Here is a 21,914-nt window from a genome sequence, read left to right as displayed (position 1 = left end):
TTTTTTTTTTTTTTTTTTTTTTTTTTTTTTTTAGCTTGTACTTATTGCTAGCAAATAGTTCAATTGTTCATAGTAATACACAATTGAACATTCCACAAACTCTGTACAGTGGACCTATTTTGAGAGAAGATGGTTTGTCTGCTTCTTCCTTGCCCATGTTCAGATGGGGTCAGCATTTGTCATGGGCCTCTCAATCAGCTTTAGAGTGATTGCTTTGAGGCCAACTGGTATTGGGTAAAAAAAATTTTCCGAGTGCATGCCCTTTGCACTCAACCTTCACTATTGATATAGCATAAGGAAATTTGGACTAGTCCACTCCCTGTTTATAGTCCCCTAGCTAGACTTTAGGGAAGATGATTGATATTTAAAATTTAAATTAATTTATAATTTATTCTCACCTCCTGTTGAGGGACAAACAGAACACCTGTATTTATTGGTGTAGTTGAAGCACATCTCTTGGAAATTTCAAGCAGTTCTTTGGAATGTAAGAGGTAGTTCTGAAAACAGAAGGAAAAATTCAATTGGTTATTGGCCTTATAAAAAAAGCTTATAATTTGGGCTTCAGTCCTGTGGTTTTAACCAAGGACAACACTCCAAAAAATAATTTACATATTTACAAGAACAAGGATCCAATGTCTGAATGAATATATTGACAATAATATGGTACCCTGTTTAAAAGTAGGTACAAAGTATTCCTTGGTCAATACACTTGGGGTTCATGCCAATGTCTAAACCCTGCCTTGGTGGTGTAGTGGTTAAGCCTGGTAAACAGGAGGACATGAGTTCAACCAAAATGGTATGAAATTTTAAACTTAATTAAAACCTGAAATTTTTTTTTTTTTTTTTTTTTTTTTTTAGCTTGTACTTATTGCTAGCAAATAGTTCAATTGTTCATAATAATACACAACTGATCATTCCACAAACTCTGTACAGTGGACCTATTTTTAGAGAAAATGGTTTGTCTGCTTCTTCCCTGCCACATGTTCAGATGGGGTTGGCATTTGTCATGGGCCTCTCAATCAGCTTTATAGTGATTGCTTTGAGGCCAACTGGTATTGGGTAAACAAAATTTTCTGAGTGGATGCCCTTTGCACTCAACCTTCACTATTGATATGGCATAAGGAAATTCGGACTAGTCTACTCCCTATTTATGGTCCCCTAGCTAGACTTTAGGGAAGATGATTGATATTTAAAATTTAAATTAATTTATAATTTTTTCTCACCTCCTGTTGAGGGACAAACAGAACACCTGTATTTATTGGTGTAGTTGAAGCACATCTCTTGGAAATTTCAAGCAGTTCTTTGGAATGTAAGAGGTAGTTCTGAAAACAGAAGGAAAAATTCAATTGGTTATAGGCCTTATAAAAAAAGCTTCTAATCAATACACTTGGGGTTCATGCCAATGTCTAAAACCTGCCTTGGTGGTGTACCTAGTGATTAAGCCTGGTAAACAGGAGGACATGAGTTCAACCAAAATGGTATGAAATTTTAAACTCATCATTCTTTCAGAAATTGACCACAATATTATCTAGTGGTAGCCTACTGTGGCTGTAAAAGTGTAACAGGACTCGGTAGTGTTGTACATTGCAGCCTTTTGAAGAACAATTTATTAGGGTTGTGCCATATTTCCCAAAATTTCACTTGTAGCTTGTAAACAACACACCCCTGCTTTCGGAACTGTCACTTGAAAGATAGTATATGCTTTTCCAGTTCAACTTTACTATTAATTGGGGTAGCTATTGGAAGATGGGAGTACTCACAATGGTACTCTTCTACTTAGTAGGGATCTTTTGTGGCTGGACTAAAATGAAGAAAAAATGTGCTTTACCTTCAATGGGCTGGATCTAACACGTGAAAACATAATTATTAATCCAATAATTAGCACTTAGTAGTTCGGTAATCCAGAAATATCTCTTATCAATGGAATAATCGTTATCAAAAAAAATCACGAAAAAATCAAACTTTTGTTTACAAAAATAAAAATACCGCATGTCCACTTTTCACCGATGAGCATTCCACCCACCGATGATTCGATGATCCCAGTTGATTAAAAATCATATGTGATTCATATGGGATTCATCTGATCGAGTTTTAGAATTCACCGAACTGGGCACCGATGGTCCGTGTTTTATGTGCTGCGATCTGCTGGATTTTTCTGAAACATCAATATTAATAGAGAGCGCGAAATTTCAAAAATAGAGAGCTGATTTTTTTTTTATTTGATTTGACTGTTTTGAGTTGACAACTTGACAAAGTTTAGTGGACGTCAGTGGCAGTTAGATCCATCTCTGAGGCTCTTGGAGACTACCCTCGTAAGGCAACCTGCTGGTGAGCAGGTAGGCGCATTTGGCTGGATCAGTTATTTGAGAGGTGACCTACATTCATCACAAAACTGAGGAACCCTCTTAAACTTGATTGTGTGTATCTTTCCAGATGGAAACCTCTGATCCAAAGAATTTGCCAACTAATTCAGATCTTCAATCCCAGGTAAGTAATATTAGAATACCCAAGTACTAGGCAATGTCTTATTCAGTAGGCTGGTAAAACCCTTTACCATCAGAGTTGTAAAGTAATGGAAAGACTGTGACAAGGTATACTGCAAATTATAGACATTTGGGGACCCCATGGTGTGGGATAAAGGATGCCAGTGCACAGAGCAAAGAGGTACTTTTTTTTTACAAAACCACCTGGCACCACCAAAGCATTACTTCAGGGGTACTCTACTCTCTTTGAAAATTTCATACCGCATATCGTGTCGTGTGTAGTGGGAACAATCTCATTTAAATTACATCGCCTACAAGGACATTTTGTGTCGTGTGTAGTGGGAACACTCTCGTTTTAATAACATTGCCTACAGGACATTGGAAAAAAAAGCGGGTGAAACTCAAGTGAGAACGGTCTCCAAGGGAGTAACAGTAGTGGACAATACCTAATACTTTGGAAAATGGGAGGAAAGAGGGGGAAAGGTACCAAAAGGGACATTTGAGAGAAAAAAAAAATGTTTTTATTTAAAAAGATGAGTGTTCAACTGTTCATAGCAATGAAACAACTGCTACATTAGACCCGTGTGGTCTGTGTCGTAGCTTGCCCATCCCGTAGTATGCCATCTCGTTGAAGCACATCTCTTGGAAATTTCAAGCAGTTCTTTGGAATGTAAGAGGTAGTTCTGAAAACAGAAGGAAAAATTCAATTGGTTATAGGCCTTATAAAAAAAGCTTCTAATCAATACACTTGGGGTTCATGCCAATGTCTAAAACCTGCCTTGGTGGTGTACCTAGTGATTAAGCCTGGTAAACAGGAGGACATGAGTTCAACCAAAATGGTATGAAATTTTAAACTCATCATTCTTTCAGAAATTGACCACAATATTATCTAGTGGTAGCCTACTGTGGCTGTAAAAGTGTAACAGGACTCGGTAGTGTTGTACATTGCAGCCTTTTGAAGAGCAATTTATTAGGGTTGTGCCATACTTTGCCAATATTTTTTTTTTCACCTGTAGCTTGTAAATTACACACCACTGCTTTCGGAACTGTCACTTGAAAGATATGCTTTTCCAGTTTCCAGTTCAACTTTACTAGGTATTAATTGGGGTAGGTATTGGAAGATGGGAGTACTCACAATGGTACTCTTCTACTTAGTAGGGATCTTTTGTGGTTGGACTAAAATTAAGAAAAAATGTGCGTTACCTTCAATGGGCTGGATCTAACACGTGAAAACATAATTATTAATCCAATAATTAGCACTTAGTAGTTTGGTAATCCAGAAATATCTCTTATCAATGGAATAATCGTTATCAAAAAAAATTATCACGAAAAAATCAAAATTTTAAACTTTTGTTTACAAAAATACCGCATGTCCATTTTTCATCGATGAGCATTCCACCGGTGAGTCCGGTGATCCCGGTTGATTAAATATCATATGTGATTCATATGGGATTCATCTGATCGAGTTGTAGAATTCAACGAATTGGGCACCGATGGTCCGTGTTTTGTGTGCTGCGATCTGCTGGATTTTTCTGAAATATCAATATTTTTTAAAGCGCGAAATTTCAAAAACAGAGAGCTGATTTTTTTGATTTGATTTGACTGTTTTGAGTTGACAACTTGATTACCTGACAAATTTTAGTGGAAGTGGACGTCAGTGGCAGTTAGATCCATCTCTGAGGCTCTTGGAGACTACCCTCGTAAGGCAACCTGCTGGTGAGCAGGTAGGCGCATTTGGCTGGATCAGTTATTTGAGAGGTGACCTACATTCATCACAAAACTGAGGAACCCTCTTAAACTTGATTGTGTGTATCTTTCCAGATGGAAACCTCTGATCCAAAAAATTTGCCAACTAATTCAGATCTTCAATCCCAGGTAAGTAATATTAGAATACCCAAGTACTAGGTAATGTCTTATTCAGTAGGCTGGTAAAACCCTTTACCATCAGAGTTGTAAAGTAATGGAAAGACTGTGACAAGGTACTGCAAATTATAGGCATTTGGGGGCTCCATGCTTCAGGGTGTGGGATAAAGAATGCCAGTGCACAGAGCAAAGAGGTACTTTTTTTTTACAAAATCACCTGGCACCACCAAGGCATTACTTCAGGGGTACTCTACTCTCTTTGAAAATTTCATACCGCATACATATTTATACCTTGATAGTTGAGTGCTAAAGAGTATCAGTCAGATGCAAGATCATGAGCAGTCAGATGATTTTTAGGGTAAAATGGTAGAACTTTCAACCTGAAATTAAGAGGAATTCTCCAACTAACCACTCTAAACTTCACAGTCAGCACTCCTTCATGGAACAGGGTACAGGTCAATAAAATTAATTGGTAGGTTTTTTTTTTTTTCCAAACATACTTACCTACTTGGGACTTGGGTATCAAAAGAATTGTCTCAACAACTGTAATTCAATTTTACTTACCTAATTACAAACTGTTGTGGTATAATGGAACAACTTGTTCTGAGCTGACAGTCTAAAGTCTAAATAAAGCACTACTTATAATGATTTCCAGATTGCCCCAGCAACTCCTGTACCAACACCTGTAGATGTAGGGCCTGGAATCACTATTCAGTAAGTACTTATCTAGTGTGGACAACTTTTCAAGAATTATTTAACCTTAGCTTCCAATAACTAAGTAGTATGGAAATCTTAGAAAGACAGAGCTTTGTCTCAAATAACCAGACAAGATATTGTCTTGTATATCAACAAATTTCTAATTAAGTATTTGTTTGTGAGCTATGTATAATGGTAGGCAGGGCCCCTAAATATAACTCTGAAAATTTGGAGCACCCTCCCCTTGACAAAATCCTGAATACAGCCCTGATTATGTTAAATAGTAAGGTGACTTTTTTTTGCAAGGAAATAATTTTTTTCTTCTTCAGAAACATGGTGGGAACAATCAGTGTTGGCTGTCCTCTCGACCTGAATCAGATCAACTCCAGGGTGCGATATTCAGAGTATAATCCAGGCAAATTTCATGGCTTGATTATGAAAATCTTAAATCCTCGTACGACATGCTTAGCATTCCAGTCAGGAAAATTGCTCATTTTGGGTGCCAAACATGAACATGACTGCAAATTGGCATCACGGAAATTTGCCAAAATCCTCAAACAGCTGGGACATCCCGTGAGTTTATTTTCTCCTTTTCCAATAAAAAGAATTACTATATTTTTGCTGTTGTGCTAAGTTAGGTATGTTGTTCTGTGATAGGTACAAGAAACCTTATAAGTACCTACATTCTTTCTTATTCTTATTTAGGGCGTCCTGATTGAATACTCTTTGAAACGTTGATTGATGTTGTAATTTCCTGAGCCATGTTATTTATTTAGAAATAAAAAGAAAAAATAGTCTGGTCTGGTCTCGTCTCAAAAAGATACTCGGCAAGCCTAGTTAGCTTGGTTGGTAGCGCGTCTGCCTTGTAAGCTCTAGGCCGCAGGTTCGATTTCCGTCCGGGGCGGTTTTTATTCTAAATCATTTTGAAGAAGCATTATAATTATTATGAATCCATTTTGTTACTTTTTTTATTTTTACTCCAGATCAAATACCAAACTTCACTGATGATACATTATAATAATAAGTCAATTTTTCACTTCTGTTATTTTCCCTCCAGATCAAATAGGTACCAAGGCTTCACTGTCGAACCGTTATAATAAGTCCATTTTTCACTTGTTATTTTCCCTCCAGATCAGATACCAAGGCTTCACTGAAGAAGCATTATAACAAGTCCATTTTTCACTTCTGTTATTTTCCCTCCAGATCAAATACCAAGGTTTCAAGATTCACAACATCGTGTGTACATGTGACGTACGATTCCCGGTCAAGTTGGACGCTCTACATCACGTTCACTCTCAGTTCTCCAGTTACGAGCCGGAACTGTTTCCCGGCCTAATATACAGAATGGTCAAACCGAGAGTGGTCCTACTTATATTTGTCAACGGGCGGATTGTGATCACAGGCGCCAAATCCCGATCGGAACTACACGAGGCTTTTGATAATATTTATCCTGTGCTGAAGAGTTTTAAGAAACAGTAAGGCCTTTGGATCAAACCCAAGGAGGTTGCAACCTTCCTTGGACTCGAAGAGGAGGAGGAGGAGGATACCTGGATTGACTTATTGGACGTCGCTACAACAACAAACAGTAAATACCGCGCCACCTCAAAGTAAGGCTGAAAAGTTGGGGGTACACAGAAGAGGACAGCTGCGAATGTGGAGCAAACCAAGACGCGGCCCATCTCTTGTCCTGTCTCAATCTACCAGAACCGTGCACCTTAGAGGACCTGCAGACAGCGAACGCCAAAGGAGTGGCCGTCGAAAGACAAGATTGTGAGACCAAGTTGGAAGAGAGGTCTGCAGACGTGTGTAGTGTACCGTGTTCCAGACCTTAGCCGATGGGTGATAGCAAAAATAACATGCTTATCAAAGTGGAGTAAGCATTAGCATGCAAAAGGTGTGAGTGAATTCACGACGAGGTTGGTCAAATTTGATCACACAATTTTAGCTCTGCTCTAGTTTTCCTGTACGAAGTTCAGCCCCGTTCTCGATTATTTTACTAAAAAAAAAAAAAAAAAATGCGGCGAGCAAGGAAAAAACGAGGCCAATAAATGAGATTGAGACTTGGAAAAAGAGTGCTAGAATTTATTTAATTATTTGAGTATTACATTTTACGTGTTAATAATAAAGTATACTGTATTAAGTACGATTCTACATTGAATTCATAGTGTGAATTACTCAAATACCAAACTGATCACTAACAAGAACATATGAACACTTGGACATTTTTTCAGAACGAAATATTTACTTATCGTTTTCATGGAAACTTACTGAACTAGTCCGACCATCTATTCATTTTGATTGAATCTTGCTGATCATGTGGCATACCTGAATTTCATAAAATATGTAGTATAAATAGTTACTTATATAATAATCTAACTAAAATACAATACACATCACAAATGAAAATATAAAAACTAAAAATCATACAATTAAATTAAAAACAATAAGTGAAACAATTCAATTAAATAAAATAAAAAACACATATCTATCACAAAATAAAATTCCAATATTGAAAAAATATTCAAATCGAATAGAGGGGGAGGAAATGGACAATTAGAAGTACATAAAATTCTACAGCGTGATTTGTCTAGTAAATAGTTTGAAAACACAAGGACAATGCGTGGTGGACCGAATAATAATAATAGTGCTTATTTATACTGCTCGCATAGGACTGAAAAGTCCCTCCAGCAGGCTACTACTATTATTGTGGTCAAATTATCAAATTATATTGAGGATAAAATTCCATACCTCGGCTGGGATTGAACCCACGCCCTCCTGTTTACCAGGCGAGCGCCTTGACCACTACACCACCGAGGCAGGCCACAAAAATAAACACTAACCCCGAGTACAACTGTCTCGAAAAATAAAACTCGTGAGAGAACGGGGGATAATGATCTTAATTTCTACTGACTAATAACAAGACATCACACTAGTAAGGCTAACGGCCATCTGTCCAAGTTGCTGATAATTCTGGTTCGCTCGTGTTAACCGGTGTCACAACGTTGGATTCAAGCGTAGTTTCTGTTTTTCCTGCCGATAGTTTCTCCAGATATTTCTTTCTCGCATCCCGCAGGAGTTTTTCTCGTCGACTAGACAGCATTTTCTCGCGATCTTCGGAGCCCTTGGAGAATTTCACCTCGATATTTTCATCCTCTTTCTCGTCTTCCTGTTCTTGTTCTTCGGAGATGTTGTCACCCGTCCTCGTGCTCTCGTTTGATGAAACTTCCCTGAAAAATGAGATTGTTTTTATTATTAGACAGACATGTAATATACATGAAATTCTCTTGAAAACCTACCTCTTCTTCTTGCCGACATATAGTTTGACATTCAAATCACGATTTACCTAGCTAGATGGTCACTCATCTGAAGGCCCGTTCCCACTTGTCGTTCGGAAAAACAATCGTGTGGGGAACGAGCCTTAAGTACAAACCCCACGCGTGTGGTACATCACGTTCTGTTGGCGATTTCGGGGTGCACTCAGCCGCTTCCGTGTCGGCTCCTCTACCATTTCATACAATTGTAATTGTGTTGAGCATAAATCATGTTCAGCTTGTCATAATTTATAAAGTTCTTTCCTCCATCATACACCTCCCTAAATTTGTTTCATGACTTGACTTGGACTCGAACCATCGGCACTTGTGCAGAAGTCACGTCAATGGAAAATTGATACAGAGCAGTGATCAGTGTAGGGTTAGGTTAAACACAAAAAGGAGCTTTTTTTCCGTTCTAAATATTTCTGAATTCTGAATAATTACCAAACCTTCAACCTCCAGATCCGAAGTTCACAACTTACTCTGTTGATGTCGTGGAATTTTCCGATCCCTGAGATGTTGTGGGTGACTCATCATCTAGAATAACAAGCTGAGGTGGCAACACGAGTCGTCCATCCAGTATATTCTCGATAGTTAACTCCATGGACCGTGTTGCTTGCAGATCCTCCGTTATCACACTCACTGGGAAGTGAGGAAACAGTTGTTGCACCTGTAAAGAGAAGGCACAGAGAATCTCTATGTGTATAAAAGAGAAAGAAAATTGCCAAAAGTATATGTCTAGCAACCTAATTGATTATAATTAGATAAAGTCGTTCGCGCAGTATAATATGATTGTACTTCTATCCTTTCTAAATAAACTCATCTCTTGAAGTCTGCTGTTCTATATTTAGATAAGGACATGATTATATTGATGGATAATAATCGGTACAGTAGGAACCTACATAATGTTATCGATCGATATAAATTTATAAATACAACCTCCCCCCTTTCTGTACATAGGCTAGATAAAGTCGTTCGCGCAGTATAATATGATTGTACTTCTATCCTTTCTAAATAAACTCATCTCTTGAAGTCTGCTGTTCTATATTTCGATAAGGACATGATTATATTGATGGATAATAATGGGTACAGTAGGAACCTACATAATGTTATCGATTGATATAAATTTATAAATACAACCTCCCCCCCTTTCTGCACTGCCTCGGTGGTGTAGTGGTCAAGGCGCTCGCCTGGTAAACAGGAGGGCGTGGGTTCAATCCCAGCCGAATTTTATCTTCAATATAATTTGAGAATTTGACCACAATAATAGTAGTAGCCTACTGCTGGATTAAAGGGACTTTTCAGTCCTATGCGAGCAGTATAAATAAGCACTAGGTATTATTATTATTATTATTATTATTTCTGTACATAGCACGGATAATCTCGCTCGTTTAAACATAGAAAGTAATTTGAACTATGATAAGCATACTTTGATGCTCGTTACAAATGTCGTTCTCAATAAAAATAATACACCTCGATACATTTCATGACTGACTTTGACTCGAACCACTAACCTCCAAAACCGAAATCCAACGCGTTAACCACTATACTACTTATGGCCGATCTCAGCAAAGAGAGTTAACAGTATCAAGGGTTTTCTTTTTTTTTGAAGAGGTTTGACAGAGGGAACTGTAACTGCTATGGTCTTATCATCCCGAAATCGAAGAGAGGAGGAAGACAGGATAGGAGAAAGCCAGCCGTTCCGAGAACGAATATTATCCCATCAGAATAAAATCCGCCCCGGGCGGGAATCGAACCCGCGGCCTAGCGCTTACAAGGCAGACGCACTACCAACTAAGCTAACTAGGCTGGCTAGGGGTTTTCTTTGACGTCATCCATTTACACAGGCCAATATTTCTTAAACTCTGGATTAAACGAAAACTTTCTGTGGTAAGATCGGACATTAATACACCTACATAATTTTTCTTACTGACTTGGACTCGAACCTATGGATCCGAAGTCCAATGGCTAAACAAGAATACATATGAAGCATGTTTTCTAAATCGAGTTGGAGACAGGCTTTTATGAAAGAATTCTTAAAATTAATGAACATTTTAAAATATTAGTTTTTCCTTTGTATTATTGTATTATTCTTGTTCAACATTTGTTAAAAATAAATAAATAATCTCGCTCGTTTAAACATAGAAAGTAATTTGAACTATGATAAGCATACTTTGATGCTCGTTACAAATGTCGTTCTCAATAAAAATAATACACCTCGATACATTTCATGACTGACTTTGACTCGAACCACTAACCTCCAAAACCGTGAACTGACCATGTGTGACTTCCACGGAGAAACTTGGCAACCAGGAAATGTATCGCGAACCTGAAATAGAAACACATCTAGGTCACTTCTTTCATAGTTAAGCAAGGTCCTTTGATGTAAACTTTATGTATTATACTGGTAAACCTATAAAATACACGAGACCTTGTTTAGACTGCTGGGGTAAGGGGACTTTTTAGCCTCATTTGAACAGGATAAACAAGGTATATTCTATTCTATTCCTAGTCTGGCTGGGGGACTTTAAACAGGGAGGATACCAGCCTGAAATTTTCCTTGCTAAAGAAATTGCAAAGGTTGAGTGCGAAGGGCATTCACTCGTAAATTTTCTGTAGCCAAAACCAAATATCACCCCAAAGGAATCAACATAGCTGGGGCTGATTGAGATTTTGAAGAAAAACGCCGACGCCGACTGAGCACGGGAAAAGGCAAAGAAGAAGACTTCTTGCGTCGATCTCGTTTTCTTGCCTTTTGTAGCTGTTAGAAAATTAAATTGCTGTATAGATAAGATAAAATTAATAATGGACATTTTTATTACGTATTATGTTTTAGATTGTACTTATTTTTTGTTTTATTTATTTTTTATTATTTTTTTTTTCGTATTTTTTATTTATGTTAGTTTGACTATTGAACTTTATAAAATACAAACTATAGAACGAGATACAGAAAGAAGATGAGAGAAGCAAGTTGGAGAAAAGGGAGAGCGTTAGTGGTAGAAAAATAAGAGATACAAATTAGAGAAAGTAGGAAAGAAGGGAAAGAGAAAGAGTGGGAGAAAGAACAAAATGAGACAAAGGTAAAGAGAGGGAGGAGAAAAACAACGAAGAGAGGAGAGAGGGAGAGAAAAGAGGAAAATGAGACAGAGAGATAAAAAAGAAAAGAGAAACAATGGAGAAATGAGAGAGGAAGGAGAAATGATGAAGAGAGAAGGGAAAAATAATAATAAAAAAACCGACGCCAAAATAAAAAAAAATCAGAGGACTCAAAATAAAATAAAATGAAAATAAAAGCAAAACAAAGTGAGTTTAAATTTGTTTTCCTGATGGAAATTTCGCCTGTCACTTCGAAAAAGAATGAATATGAAATATGAGCATAAAATAAAACACAACACATTTAACTGCACAAATTTCATTTGACGCTCACAGTACAGGAGGCAGGGCCCATTTCGGGAGTAGAAGAAGGAGGAAGAGGAAAAAGAATAGTAAGTGACAAAGTTCGAAAATGAAAAAGAAGGAAGAGAAGAAAAAGGTGATAAAATAAAACACAACACATTTAACTGCACAAATTTCATTTGACGCTCACAGTACAGGAGGCAGGGCCCATTTCGGGAGTAGAAGAAGAAGGAAGAGGAAAAAGAATAGTAAGTGGCAAAGTTCGAAAATGAAAAAGAAGGAAGAGAAGAAAAAGGGTTGGAGGAGAATGAAAGGAAAAAGAAGAAGAAAACCAGAAACGGAAAAAATAAAACCTTTATATTAAACTGCCCCTGATTTTCACAAATTTCCCACAAATGCATTACTGCATCACACAATTTAATATTTTCATTCCATTCACCAAACAAGTTTTTACGTTCAATTTTTTTTACCATCTATTATTATTTTTTTTGTTCCAATATTATACCTACATATCTCTAGGTAATTAATGTAAATTTATGTATGAAAAACGTGGTAAAGGGATTTCTCGTATAGAACTAACTATACGAACAAAAAGTCTTAAAAAATAATAATAATTATTAAAAAAAAAAAAAACGTGCTACTCGTATCTACTATCTTATCTACCTAACCATTTTATACAACACCTTGTCTCTACAAAAATAAACTAGAAACTTGCACTCCGTCCCTACTAATAAGATTTATGTCTTTATTTTTACGAAGAAAAAGAAGGAGGAGGAGAAGAAGAAGAAGATGAAGAAGAAGAAGAAGAAGGAAAAAAACTTTCCTTAAAAGTAAATACGAAATTGTACAAATATGTAACAAGAGAAGCAAGAGGTACTTGGTATTAACGACTTACCCTTTTCCAACATTATTGAGTACCTATGTATAATTATTCTGGTTTGAGACTTCAAGAGTGATAGGTAGTTGTTCTTATTCTATTCTATTGGTCTTACCTCTCCCACCATTGCGAGAAGAAGGATATTTCCGACCAGATGAATGTCATGTTCGGATGTTGTACTAGTTTCTCTACCATATTGTTCAGTATCATCCTGGTTTGAGAGTGGTAGTAGCTTTCAAATGTCTTCAGCCAGCCGGGGTCGTTGTGTGAGTGAGGTACCAGGAACACCTGAGGAAGAGAGAGAAGATGGCTTCAATTATTGTCGGCACCCAATTCTGGGTTTAAATTTGGCTTAAGGAGAAGCAAGGGAGAGAGGATAAAGAGAGGAGAGAAGGAAAGAGGGGAAGGGAGAGAAAGACAGGACATATAAGGGAAGGAGAGAGAGAGAGAGAGAGGGAGGGAGAGGGAGATAGAGAGAAAGAGAGAGAGAGAGAGGAGAAGGAGAAAGAGAGAGAGAGAGAAGGAGAAAGAGGAATTAACGCATGCATAGCGTGTAGCATAAATTAGAACACAGTATTTAGGGGAATATGAACATGAAAGACTTGTCTTTCATTTTATCTCTCTCCCTCCCTCTCCCCGTCTATCTCATTCCTCCTCCCTTCCCTTCCCTCCTATTTACATCCCTCTCATTCGCTTTCTTTTTCTCCTACTTTCTCTCAAAGTCTCAACTCAACTCTTTCTCTCTCTCCCCTTAATTTTCTGTTTCCTTTATTGATATATTTATCCCCTTTTACTTTTTTTTCTCGTCTTCAACAAATCTTCCTTCTTCGACAAATCTTCCTTCTTCTTTTCCCCACAATGTTCCTCTTTCTCCTCTTCTTCCCTGTTTCCCATGTCTCCGCTTCCTTCTATTTCAGCTCCTCATCCTCCTCCACCGCTTTCTTTTCCTCTTCTCTTCCTCCTCCTCCTCTTCCTCTTCTAGCTCTTCCTTCATCTCTTCCTCTTCTCCTTTTCTCCAAAAGTTACAACGTATTAACACAACCGCCACACAATATACTCAATGATGTTAAGAATAGAGTAGAATAGAATAGAATGAAAGAGAGTAGAATAGATTTATACGTCGTGTTGGGTAGGGGTGAACAATGTTAAAAGCTTTTTCCCACCGAAAAGATTTCTTTCTCCCTTTGTGTGTGATGGGTGATGTTCGAAATTTTAGCTTGCCTCTAATGGAGTGATGTGGGAAATTTAGAAACTAGGGGAGTGGGAGAGAGGGAGAAATTATAAGCTAGGAGGGAAGAGAGAGAGAAATTTTAAACTACGAGGTGGGAGAGAGGGAGAAATTATACACTAGGAGTGGGAGGTACTTTCCAAAAGAGAATTTAAATAGTCTTTCTCTAGGAAGAACTTTATCATTTTCTGAACTCCAACATCCAAACACCAATAGTAACTGGAACTGTTGCGAGGGGAAAATGGTACTCGTAAGAAATAAAGGGATTAAAAGAAAAGGTAGGACAATATCCATCAGTAGGTATGTACATGGTAGTACATAGTACCTATATATATACGCTAACTAAACTAGGGAGGGAGGGCTCCCTCTCTTTCTCTCTCCTCTCTCTCTCTCCCCTCACCTTCTCATTTGCATAAACACCTTCTCATTTGCGTAAAGGACTCACGTCATAAATTTGACCTCGTTCAAATACTCCTAGATATACTATACCCTATACCTAATAGAGGCCAAATGTTTCCAGGTAACAGCTGTCTGGAATAGAGGGAGGGAAACGTGGAGAGGGAGGGAGAGGGGAACTATGTACGGAATGGGAACAAACGATGAAATGGGAAAGCGGAGGGGAGAAAGAAAGGAGAAGAGGAGAGAGGAGGGGGAAAGAGATGTCAGAGAGAGAGAGGGAGGAAGAGAGAGAGAAAGAAAGAAGGGGGAGGGAATGAGAAAGAGAAGGAACAAAGGACGGAGGAGAGAGGGAGGCGAAAGACAGCAAGAAAGAAAGAGAGAGAGAGAAGAGAGGAGAGGAGGGTTGGAAGAAGGGTAAGGAAAGAGAGAGGGAAAAAGAGAAAGAGAAACAGGGAATTTTTCGGAAATTCGGAATTTAAAAAGAAAAAAAATGCCTCTTATTTTATTTTCCCATTTTACGAAAGACAGCAAGAGAGAGAGAGAGAGAGAGAGAGAGAGAGAGAGAGAGAGAGAGAGAGAGAAGAGAGGAGGGTTGGAAGAGGGGAAAGGAAAGAGAGAGGGAAAAAGAGAAAGAGAAACAGGGAATTTTTCGGAAATTCGGAATTAAAAAAAAAAAAATGCCTCTTATTTTCCCATTTTACGTCGAGTACTTCTGAGAAGTACCTCTAGCTACATAATATATTGAAGGAATTCTACTTGAAAATCCCTTTTCTTCCCTCCGTTTTGGAAAGTGACACATGTGTATTACAGGGGACAAAACTCCCACTTGAAAATCCTTTTTTTACTTTCTATTACATTTTCCCATTCCTTTTGGTCTAGGTATTGTGGTTCTCGAGATAGAGCGATCAGTGTGTGAAATGTGAATGAGTGAATGGATCTTGTTCTTATAATATAAGATTGAAGATATCACATGCCTCACAGTATTAGTCTGTCCCTCTTCGAAACCCGTTATTAAATTATAGGGGAAAAATTCTACTTCTAGGTATTGTGGTTCTCGAGATAGAGCGATCAGTGTGTGAAATGTGAATGAGTGAATGGATCTTGTTCTTATAATATAAGATTATATGGTAATGTAGGTCGTGTAGTCTGCTGCTATCATTAGGACTCATCATAATTATTTCTTTATACAAAACTACATAATACCATAAGTTACCCCGTTATTAAATTATAGGGGAAAAATTCTACTTGAAAATCCCTTTTCTTCTCTCCGTTTTGGAAAGTGACACATGTGTATTACAGGTTACAGGGGACAAAACTCCCACTTGAAAATCCCTTTTTACTTTCTATTACGTTTTCCCCTTCCTTTTGGAAAGTGACACGTAAGGTACCTCTGAAATGCTTTTCCCTCATTTTAGGGACATACTTCTCAGAAGGACATCATACCCCCGCCTTAATTGTCCCCTCATTCCCTTTACCTTGCTTACAAATATGGATAGGAAAAGGGAAATTTTAGAGAGGGATTTTTTCTGTGTTTGCCTGAAGCACCTAACATAAGTGCCCACAAAGATACCTACCTTAAAAAATAATTCTTCCATTGATATCTACGTATGCACAAAAGTGTGGATAAAATGTACTATAGTTAGTAGTTCTTTTTTCACCATGTTTTGCGACGAAAATTGAAATTCGTGTCCGTACTTTTATAATCTTTTGAGGTAGGATAACTATAGAGAGCGTATGGCTCCCATCACTTTGTCGCCATCTGTTACTGTTTCGGCTGTGGTCTTGAAACAGAAAACCCCTACCATTACCACATAGACACAGTTTTCTCTTCACATTATGAACTCAGTCGAAATCCGTGTAACATTTTGTGAGTACGGGACAAAGGGAAAAGGCCTTTCACAGGTTATAGCTGAGGAGAGAGGGAAAAACCCACCAGCCCTTTTATAGGTTGTAGCAAGGGACAGAGGGAAAAAGCCCATCCCTTTCACCCCTCCGTTTTGGAAAGTGACACATGTGTATTACAGGGGACAAAACTCCCACTTGAAAATCCCTTTTTACTTTCTATTACATTTTCCCCTTCCTTTTGTCCCTCCGTTTTGGAAAGTGACACATGTGTATTACAGGGGACAAAACTCCCACTTGAAAATCCCTTTTTACTTTCTATTACATTTTCCCATTCCTTTTGGAAAGTGACACGTTAGGCAGCTCTGAACAGCTGTTCTTGGAAAATTAGGTACTTTTCCCTCATTTTAGGGACATACTTTTTAGAAAGACGTTGTTGCCCCCGCCTTGTTCCCTCATTCTCTTTACCTTGCTTACCAAGGAAAAGGAAATTTTTGAAGAGGGATGGATCTTTTTGTTTTCCTAAAGGAGTAAGTCCATTCAACCTTTAACCCTAGAAAGGTAGCCTGTTTTTTAGGTGTTTTTATTTAGGTAGACGTAATCTAGGTAGACGATTTTTTGCGACTATAAGAATATGAAATAGATATGTTTGAGTGAGCGCTGTAGCACCCACGTCACCCAGGCATTGTCTGAACAGAGGGATTACCTCGAGTTATATTTTGTCATTTTGGGTGGGTATTTTATCCAGCCTGTTTTTTAGGTGTTTTTATTTAGGTAGACGTAATCTAGGTAGACGATTTTTTGCGACTATAAGAATATGAAATAGATATGTTTCAAGTTTCAAAAAAATATTTTTTATTATTAAAAAAAAAATTGAATCATCACGAAAACAAACTAGGTGTGAGTAAAATTAATTCACGTCTACCCTTCTAGGGTTAAAGTACGTATACCTACCTAAGCGCCCACTATAGATACTGTAAAAATAATCCCCCCAAAAAAACAGTCAGTCAGGGACAAAATCGTAAAGTTTGCAGCCCTCCCTTGGCCAAACCGTTTGTCATAGGAACATGACATTTTGTAAGCTTCTTTATTCATGTAAAAAGAACAAATTTACACATTTGCAAGATTTTAAGTTGAATTGGGCCAGAATTACAGAGGTGTGAAAAACCGGGTGAAATGGTTCCTGCAAAGATTACACATAGTGCTTTGCTGGAACTTGGCCTGGCGCACTAGCGCCCAGATTATTCCACTGATACCTACTCGTACGTATGTAATACAAAAGGGTGGATAAAATACCCAGCCAAAATGACAAAATATAACTCGAGGTAATCCCTCTGTTCAGACAATTCCTGGGAGACGTGGTAACAGTACTGAATCATCACGAAAACAAACTAGGTGTGAGTAAAATTAACTCACGTCTACCCTTCTAGGCTTAAAGTACGTACCTACCTACATAAGCGCCAACTATAGATACTGTAAAAATAATTATTCCATTGATACCTACTCGTACGTATGTAATACAAAAGGGTGGATAAAATACCCACCCAAAATGACAAAATATAACTCCAGGTAATCCCTCTGTTCAGACAATTCCTGGGTGACGTGGGTGCTACAGCGCTCACCCACAAATTTTGGGTGAATGTGTTCCGACTGATAACCTAATTGGATTAAAACACACTGTCACCCAAGCAACACCCACAAATTTCGGGTGAATGTGTTCCGACTGATAACCTAATTGGATTAAAACACACTGTCACCCAAGCACATTTGCTGAATAGGTACTCAAAGGTATTACTCGTAGTGCTAAAGTTTAGCGAATTTTCACCACTGTGAGTTTATGTATATGTATGTGAAGCTAGTCATACATGATAATTCCTTTTTCACGATAATATTTTGACCATTAGATAGATACTGGGTCCCCGAGGTAAACTTCGGTTAGTGACGGCGTATTCGCTGACGTTCCGTTAAATATTTGAATTTGAAAAAATATCAAACAGGTAACTTCTTTTGTTATTATGTGTCTGGTTGCTCCTCTTGGGTGACGTATCATAAAATAGAATATTCCACAAATTTCGGGTGAATGTGTTTCGACTGATAACCTAATTGGATTAAAACACACTGTCACCCAAGCACATTTGCTGAATAGGTACTCAAAGGTATTAGGTAGTAGTTAGGTACTCGTAGTGCTAAAGTTTAGCGAATTTTCACCACTGTGAGTTTATGTATACGTATGTGAATCTAGTCATACAAGATAATTCCTTTTTCACGATAATATTTTGACCATTAGATAGATACTGGGTCCCCGAGGTATACTTCGGTTAGTGACGGCGTATTCGGCTGAAAAACGTTCTGTTAAATATTTGAATGTGAAAAAAATTCAAACAGGTAGGTAACTACTTTTTTTATGTGTTATGTGTCTGGTTGCTCCTCTCCCGAGAGAGAGAGGGAGAGAGGGAAAGAGAGAGAGAGAGAAGAGAGACAGTACTTTTGTTACTTTGACAGAGTTTTTTTAACGCAGAAAATCTCAGCTGATGTTATGGAGATCCAGATTTTTTTTTCCTTCTTCCTTTCTTTTTGTCTTTCTTTTCCTCCTTCTCCTTCTCCTCCTCCTTCTTCTCCTTCTTCTTCTTCTTCTTCTCCTCCTCCTCCTCCTGATCCTCCTCTTCCTTCTTCTTTTTTGTCTTTGTTATTTTTTTTTCTATTTGTTATTGTTCTTATCATTAACTAAATCAACTTCGACAGTTGAATTATATTCGCAAAAGACAGAATATTTTCCGTCCCCAGTATATATTTCAACAGGAAAGGTGATCTCCCTGTCTCCCGTACCCTGAATAGAATATAATTTTGCAAAGCCCCTCCAGCTCTACCATTGTGTCAAAACGTAAAGCCCCAATATGAGGAGTATGATATAGTGAATTATAATGGCTGGAGGCCACTGAAACGTCCCTCTGTCGTCCCGTATCCCTAAATTCCCTATATACGAGGCTATACGTCCTACCCCTTTACGAGTAACTACAGTCCCGTCTGTCGATGTCGGCCACTACCCCTATATGAATACAGTCTGAGCTTTCAAATTTCACCCTGTCAATACGTAATTATAAAAGGTACATTCGATACTTTTTTTTTTTTTAATTAAGCAAGGTCTATAGTAATAACTAAGCATTGTACAATACTAAACCCATAAAATAAACGAGACCTTGTTTAGACTGCTGGGGTAAGGGGACTTTTTAGTCTCATTCGAGCAGGATAAACAAGGTATATTCTATTCTATTCTATTCTACTTTGAGACTATTCTTATTCCTTCATTCACTGGATAATACCGTATGAAATGTTATTTTCCTGTATAAACTCAGAAAAAGGGCCGTTTCGAAGGCCCGATTGGGCAATGTAATGGGCGAATAGTCTTTGTGTTAAACAAGTTTGTAATTTTTAATCAAAATTGGACCAGCTAGTCATTTAGGGGCTATTTCAAGGAATCACCGAAGGCCCGATCCTAAATTTAATGAGAAAACGTCCTCTCCCCTCTTTCTTTTCTCTCCCCCTTCCTCTCTCCCTCCCTTTCTTTTTCTATATTTAGGTACCATTCCTATTCTTTTTTATCATCTTCCTCTCTCCCTCGCTCTCTACACGAGACCTTGTTTAGACTGCTGGGGTAAGGGGACTTTTTAGTCTCATTCGAGCAGGATAAACAAGGTATATTCTATTCTATTCTTAGTCTGGCTGGGGGACTTTAAACAGGGAGGATACCAGCCTGAAATTTTCTTTGCTAAAGAAATAGCAAAGGTTGAGTGCGAAGGGCATTCACTCGTAAATTTTCTGTAGCCAAAACCAAATATCACCCCAAAGGAATCAACATAGCTGGGGCTGATTGAGATTCTGAAGAAAAACGCCGACGCCGATTGAACACGAGGAAAGGCGAAGAAGAAGACTTCTTGCATCGATCTCGTTTTCTTGCCTTTTGTAGCTGTTAGAAAATTAAATTGCTGCATAGATAAGATAAAATTAATTATGTACATTTTTATTACGTATTATGTTTTAGGTTGTATTTTTTGTTTTATTATTTTTCGTATTTTTTATTTATGTTAGTTTGACTATTAAACTTTATAAAATAAAAACTTAAACAAATATGTTCTATTTGTTTTCATTATAGGTAGGCCAGCCTAGTTAGCTTTGTTGATAGCGCGTCTGCCTTGTAAGCGCTAGGCTAAGGGTTCGATTCCCCTGGGGTGGAATTTATCCTGAACGGATTTCTTCTATCCTGTCTTCCTTCTCTCTTCGATTTCGAAACGATAAGACCTTACCAGTTATAATAGTTCCCCCTATCAAAACTCTAAAAAAAAAAAAAAAACTTACCATCGAAATGAAAGAAATGGTTGGGTGGTCGAGTACGCGGTGGATTGAGGTCTGAATCTGGAGGCTCCATTCCCGCGGTACTTCCCCCCATGTTGTGAATGTTGAGTGAAAGCCTACAGGTGGGACATGAGGTATCCTGTTCTAACCACGACTGCAGACAGACCCTGTATTAATGAGACAAAAGATACAATATTAGTGCATAGTCTTAAGCTTAAGCCGGCCACCCAATATCAGCTAGATCCAACATACAACATATAAATAAGTTATTAATACAAAATATATCTGCCTTTTGGTTCTCCTTATCAAGTTGACCCACAGAACTTATATATAATGACTGCTGAAACCCTCCAAGAGAAGTTATTAATTGTAATTTTTATTTGACATTTTATATTTTTCATATACATAGGTTAAGTAAATTTCAAATTGAGTTTGCTGGTGGACATTTTAAACATTTTATTAGCTTTCTTAGTTAACTTGGTTAGTTAGGTTAATATTAGCTATCTTAGTTAACTTGGAGGGTAGGGCGACCATTTCATAAGCGCTAGGTCACAGGTTCGATTCTCACCCGGAGCGAACTGTATCCTAAACAGATAAGTGGTATGGTCATGTTGAAAGAAGAGACCACAGTTTCATAGGGAAAAGAGTTGAGATAATGGAAGTGAGGGGAGAAAAGGGTGAGGGAGGCCGAAGAAAAGGAGGAAGGATTGTGTGAATCAAGACTTGAGTGAGAAAAATTCAACAGGGCATGAGGTACACAATAGGGCTGTCTGGAAAGGACTGACAAACGCCGACCCTATTCAAGTAGGAAAAGGCTAGGAAGAAGAAGAATACCAGCTAGACCAGGGAGTATACCAGCTTACAAGCCTGAAATTTCCTTCACTGAAAGTTGAGTGCGAAGGGCATCCACTCGTAAAATTTGTAGCCAAAACCAAATGTCAGCCTAAAAGCAATCACCCTAGGGCTGATAAGGGGCTGCCGAAAAACGCCGACCCCGTCTGAATACGGGAAAGACGAAAAAGCTCTACGTTCTACATTTCCATATGATACACCTGCCAGCGGTTCATTAGCATTGAACTTCACTGAATACTACTACTACTATTGACACATTACTATTCCATCTGTATCAGGGGTTCTTAACCTTTTCCAAGTGGCGATCGCGGACCACTAGTAGCAATCCCAATACTTTGCGGACCACTTTTTTTTGTTTATTTTTTAGGCGCTTTAACTGTGTTAAAACATGCCGTTCGCGCCGCATATTGACATATTGAAATGAGTGTAAATCTAATCTAACCCAACCCGACCTAAATCAACCTAACCTAACATGTAGGTACTCGTAAGTATTGCTCCAGGTATGTCCATTTAGTCAACTCTCATGACAAAAGCAACTCAAGCATAACTTCCGTAGCTCTCAAGAAACAAAGCTAGAGAGGAAAAACAAACAATATTTCAAACCCTATAATTGTGAA

The 21,914-nt window shown here is 38.0% G+C and overlaps 2 protein-coding genes and 2 long non-coding RNA genes across 6 annotated transcripts in view; 1 reads left to right on the top strand and 3 right to left on the bottom strand.

Moving 5' to 3' along the window:
• The window catches only part of LOC103514426 (TATA-box-binding protein-like), an 8,224-nt gene extending 1,186 nt beyond the window's left edge, over nt 1–7,038 (top strand). The window contains exons 1-4 of one of the 3 annotated variants that reach the window (XM_017446218.2): nt 2,193–2,487; nt 5,002–5,060; nt 5,372–5,615; nt 6,246–7,038. In XM_017446218.2, coding sequence (XP_017301707.1) covers nt 2,434–2,487; nt 5,002–5,060; nt 5,372–5,615; nt 6,246–6,521 — 633 coding nt within the window. In that variant the 5' untranslated portion in view covers nt 2,193–2,433 and the 3' untranslated portion in view covers nt 6,522–7,038. Of the gene's footprint in view, nt 1–2,192; nt 2,488–4,061; nt 4,359–5,001; nt 5,061–5,371; nt 5,616–6,245 lie in introns of those variants that run through there. The other 2 variants (XM_008479302.3, XM_026827400.1) reach the window with 2 other exon arrangements.
• On the bottom strand, nt 3,126–3,880 carry LOC113469574. Its single transcript, XR_003392944.1, has 2 exons — nt 3,687–3,880; nt 3,126–3,166 (listed from the first exon to the last, which is right to left on the bottom strand). It is a non-coding gene; the product is annotated as an uncharacterized LOC113469574 (long non-coding RNA).
• A 56-nt stretch (nt 7,039–7,094) lies between the features above and the next one.
• On the bottom strand, nt 7,095–9,308 carry LOC103514424 (E3 ubiquitin-protein ligase AMFR). The gene is made up of 2 exons (XM_008479299.3): nt 8,836–9,308; nt 7,095–8,269 (listed from the first exon to the last, which is right to left on the bottom strand). Exons 1-2 carry the CDS (start codon nt 8,955–8,957, stop codon nt 7,981–7,983), a joined length of 411 nt encoding a protein of 136 aa, XP_008477521.1. The 5' UTR covers nt 8,958–9,308; the 3' UTR covers nt 7,095–7,980.
• A 1,320-nt stretch (nt 9,309–10,628) lies between these two features.
• On the bottom strand, nt 10,629–20,681 carry LOC113469573. Its single transcript, XR_003392943.1, has 2 exons — nt 20,449–20,681; nt 10,629–10,682 (listed from the first exon to the last, which is right to left on the bottom strand). It is a non-coding gene; the product is annotated as an uncharacterized LOC113469573 (long non-coding RNA).
• Between the last annotated feature and the right edge of the window lie 1,233 nt (nt 20,682–21,914).

This window comes from Diaphorina citri, unplaced genomic scaffold, assembly GCF_000475195.1.
Source record: "Diaphorina citri unplaced genomic scaffold, Diaci psyllid genome assembly version 1.1 scaffold1141, whole genome shotgun sequence".
Classification (NCBI taxonomy): Eukaryota; Metazoa; Arthropoda; class Insecta; order Hemiptera; family Psyllidae; genus Diaphorina; species Diaphorina citri.
The sequence above is the reverse complement of the archived record's forward strand: the minus strand, read 5'-3'. Positions and strand labels throughout refer to the sequence as shown.

What these genes read in the sequence shown, in the direction of transcription:
- LOC103514424 (XM_008479299.3), bottom strand. Translation starts at nt 8,957, where the DNA reads ATGGAGTTAACTATCGAGAATATACTGGATGGACGACTCGTGTTGCCA. An exon ending in AATTCCACGACATCAACAGA is followed by an intron (nt 8,270 to 8,835) that starts GTAAGTTGTGAA and finishes CTCATTTTTCAG; the next exon opens with GGAAGTTTCATCAAACGAGA.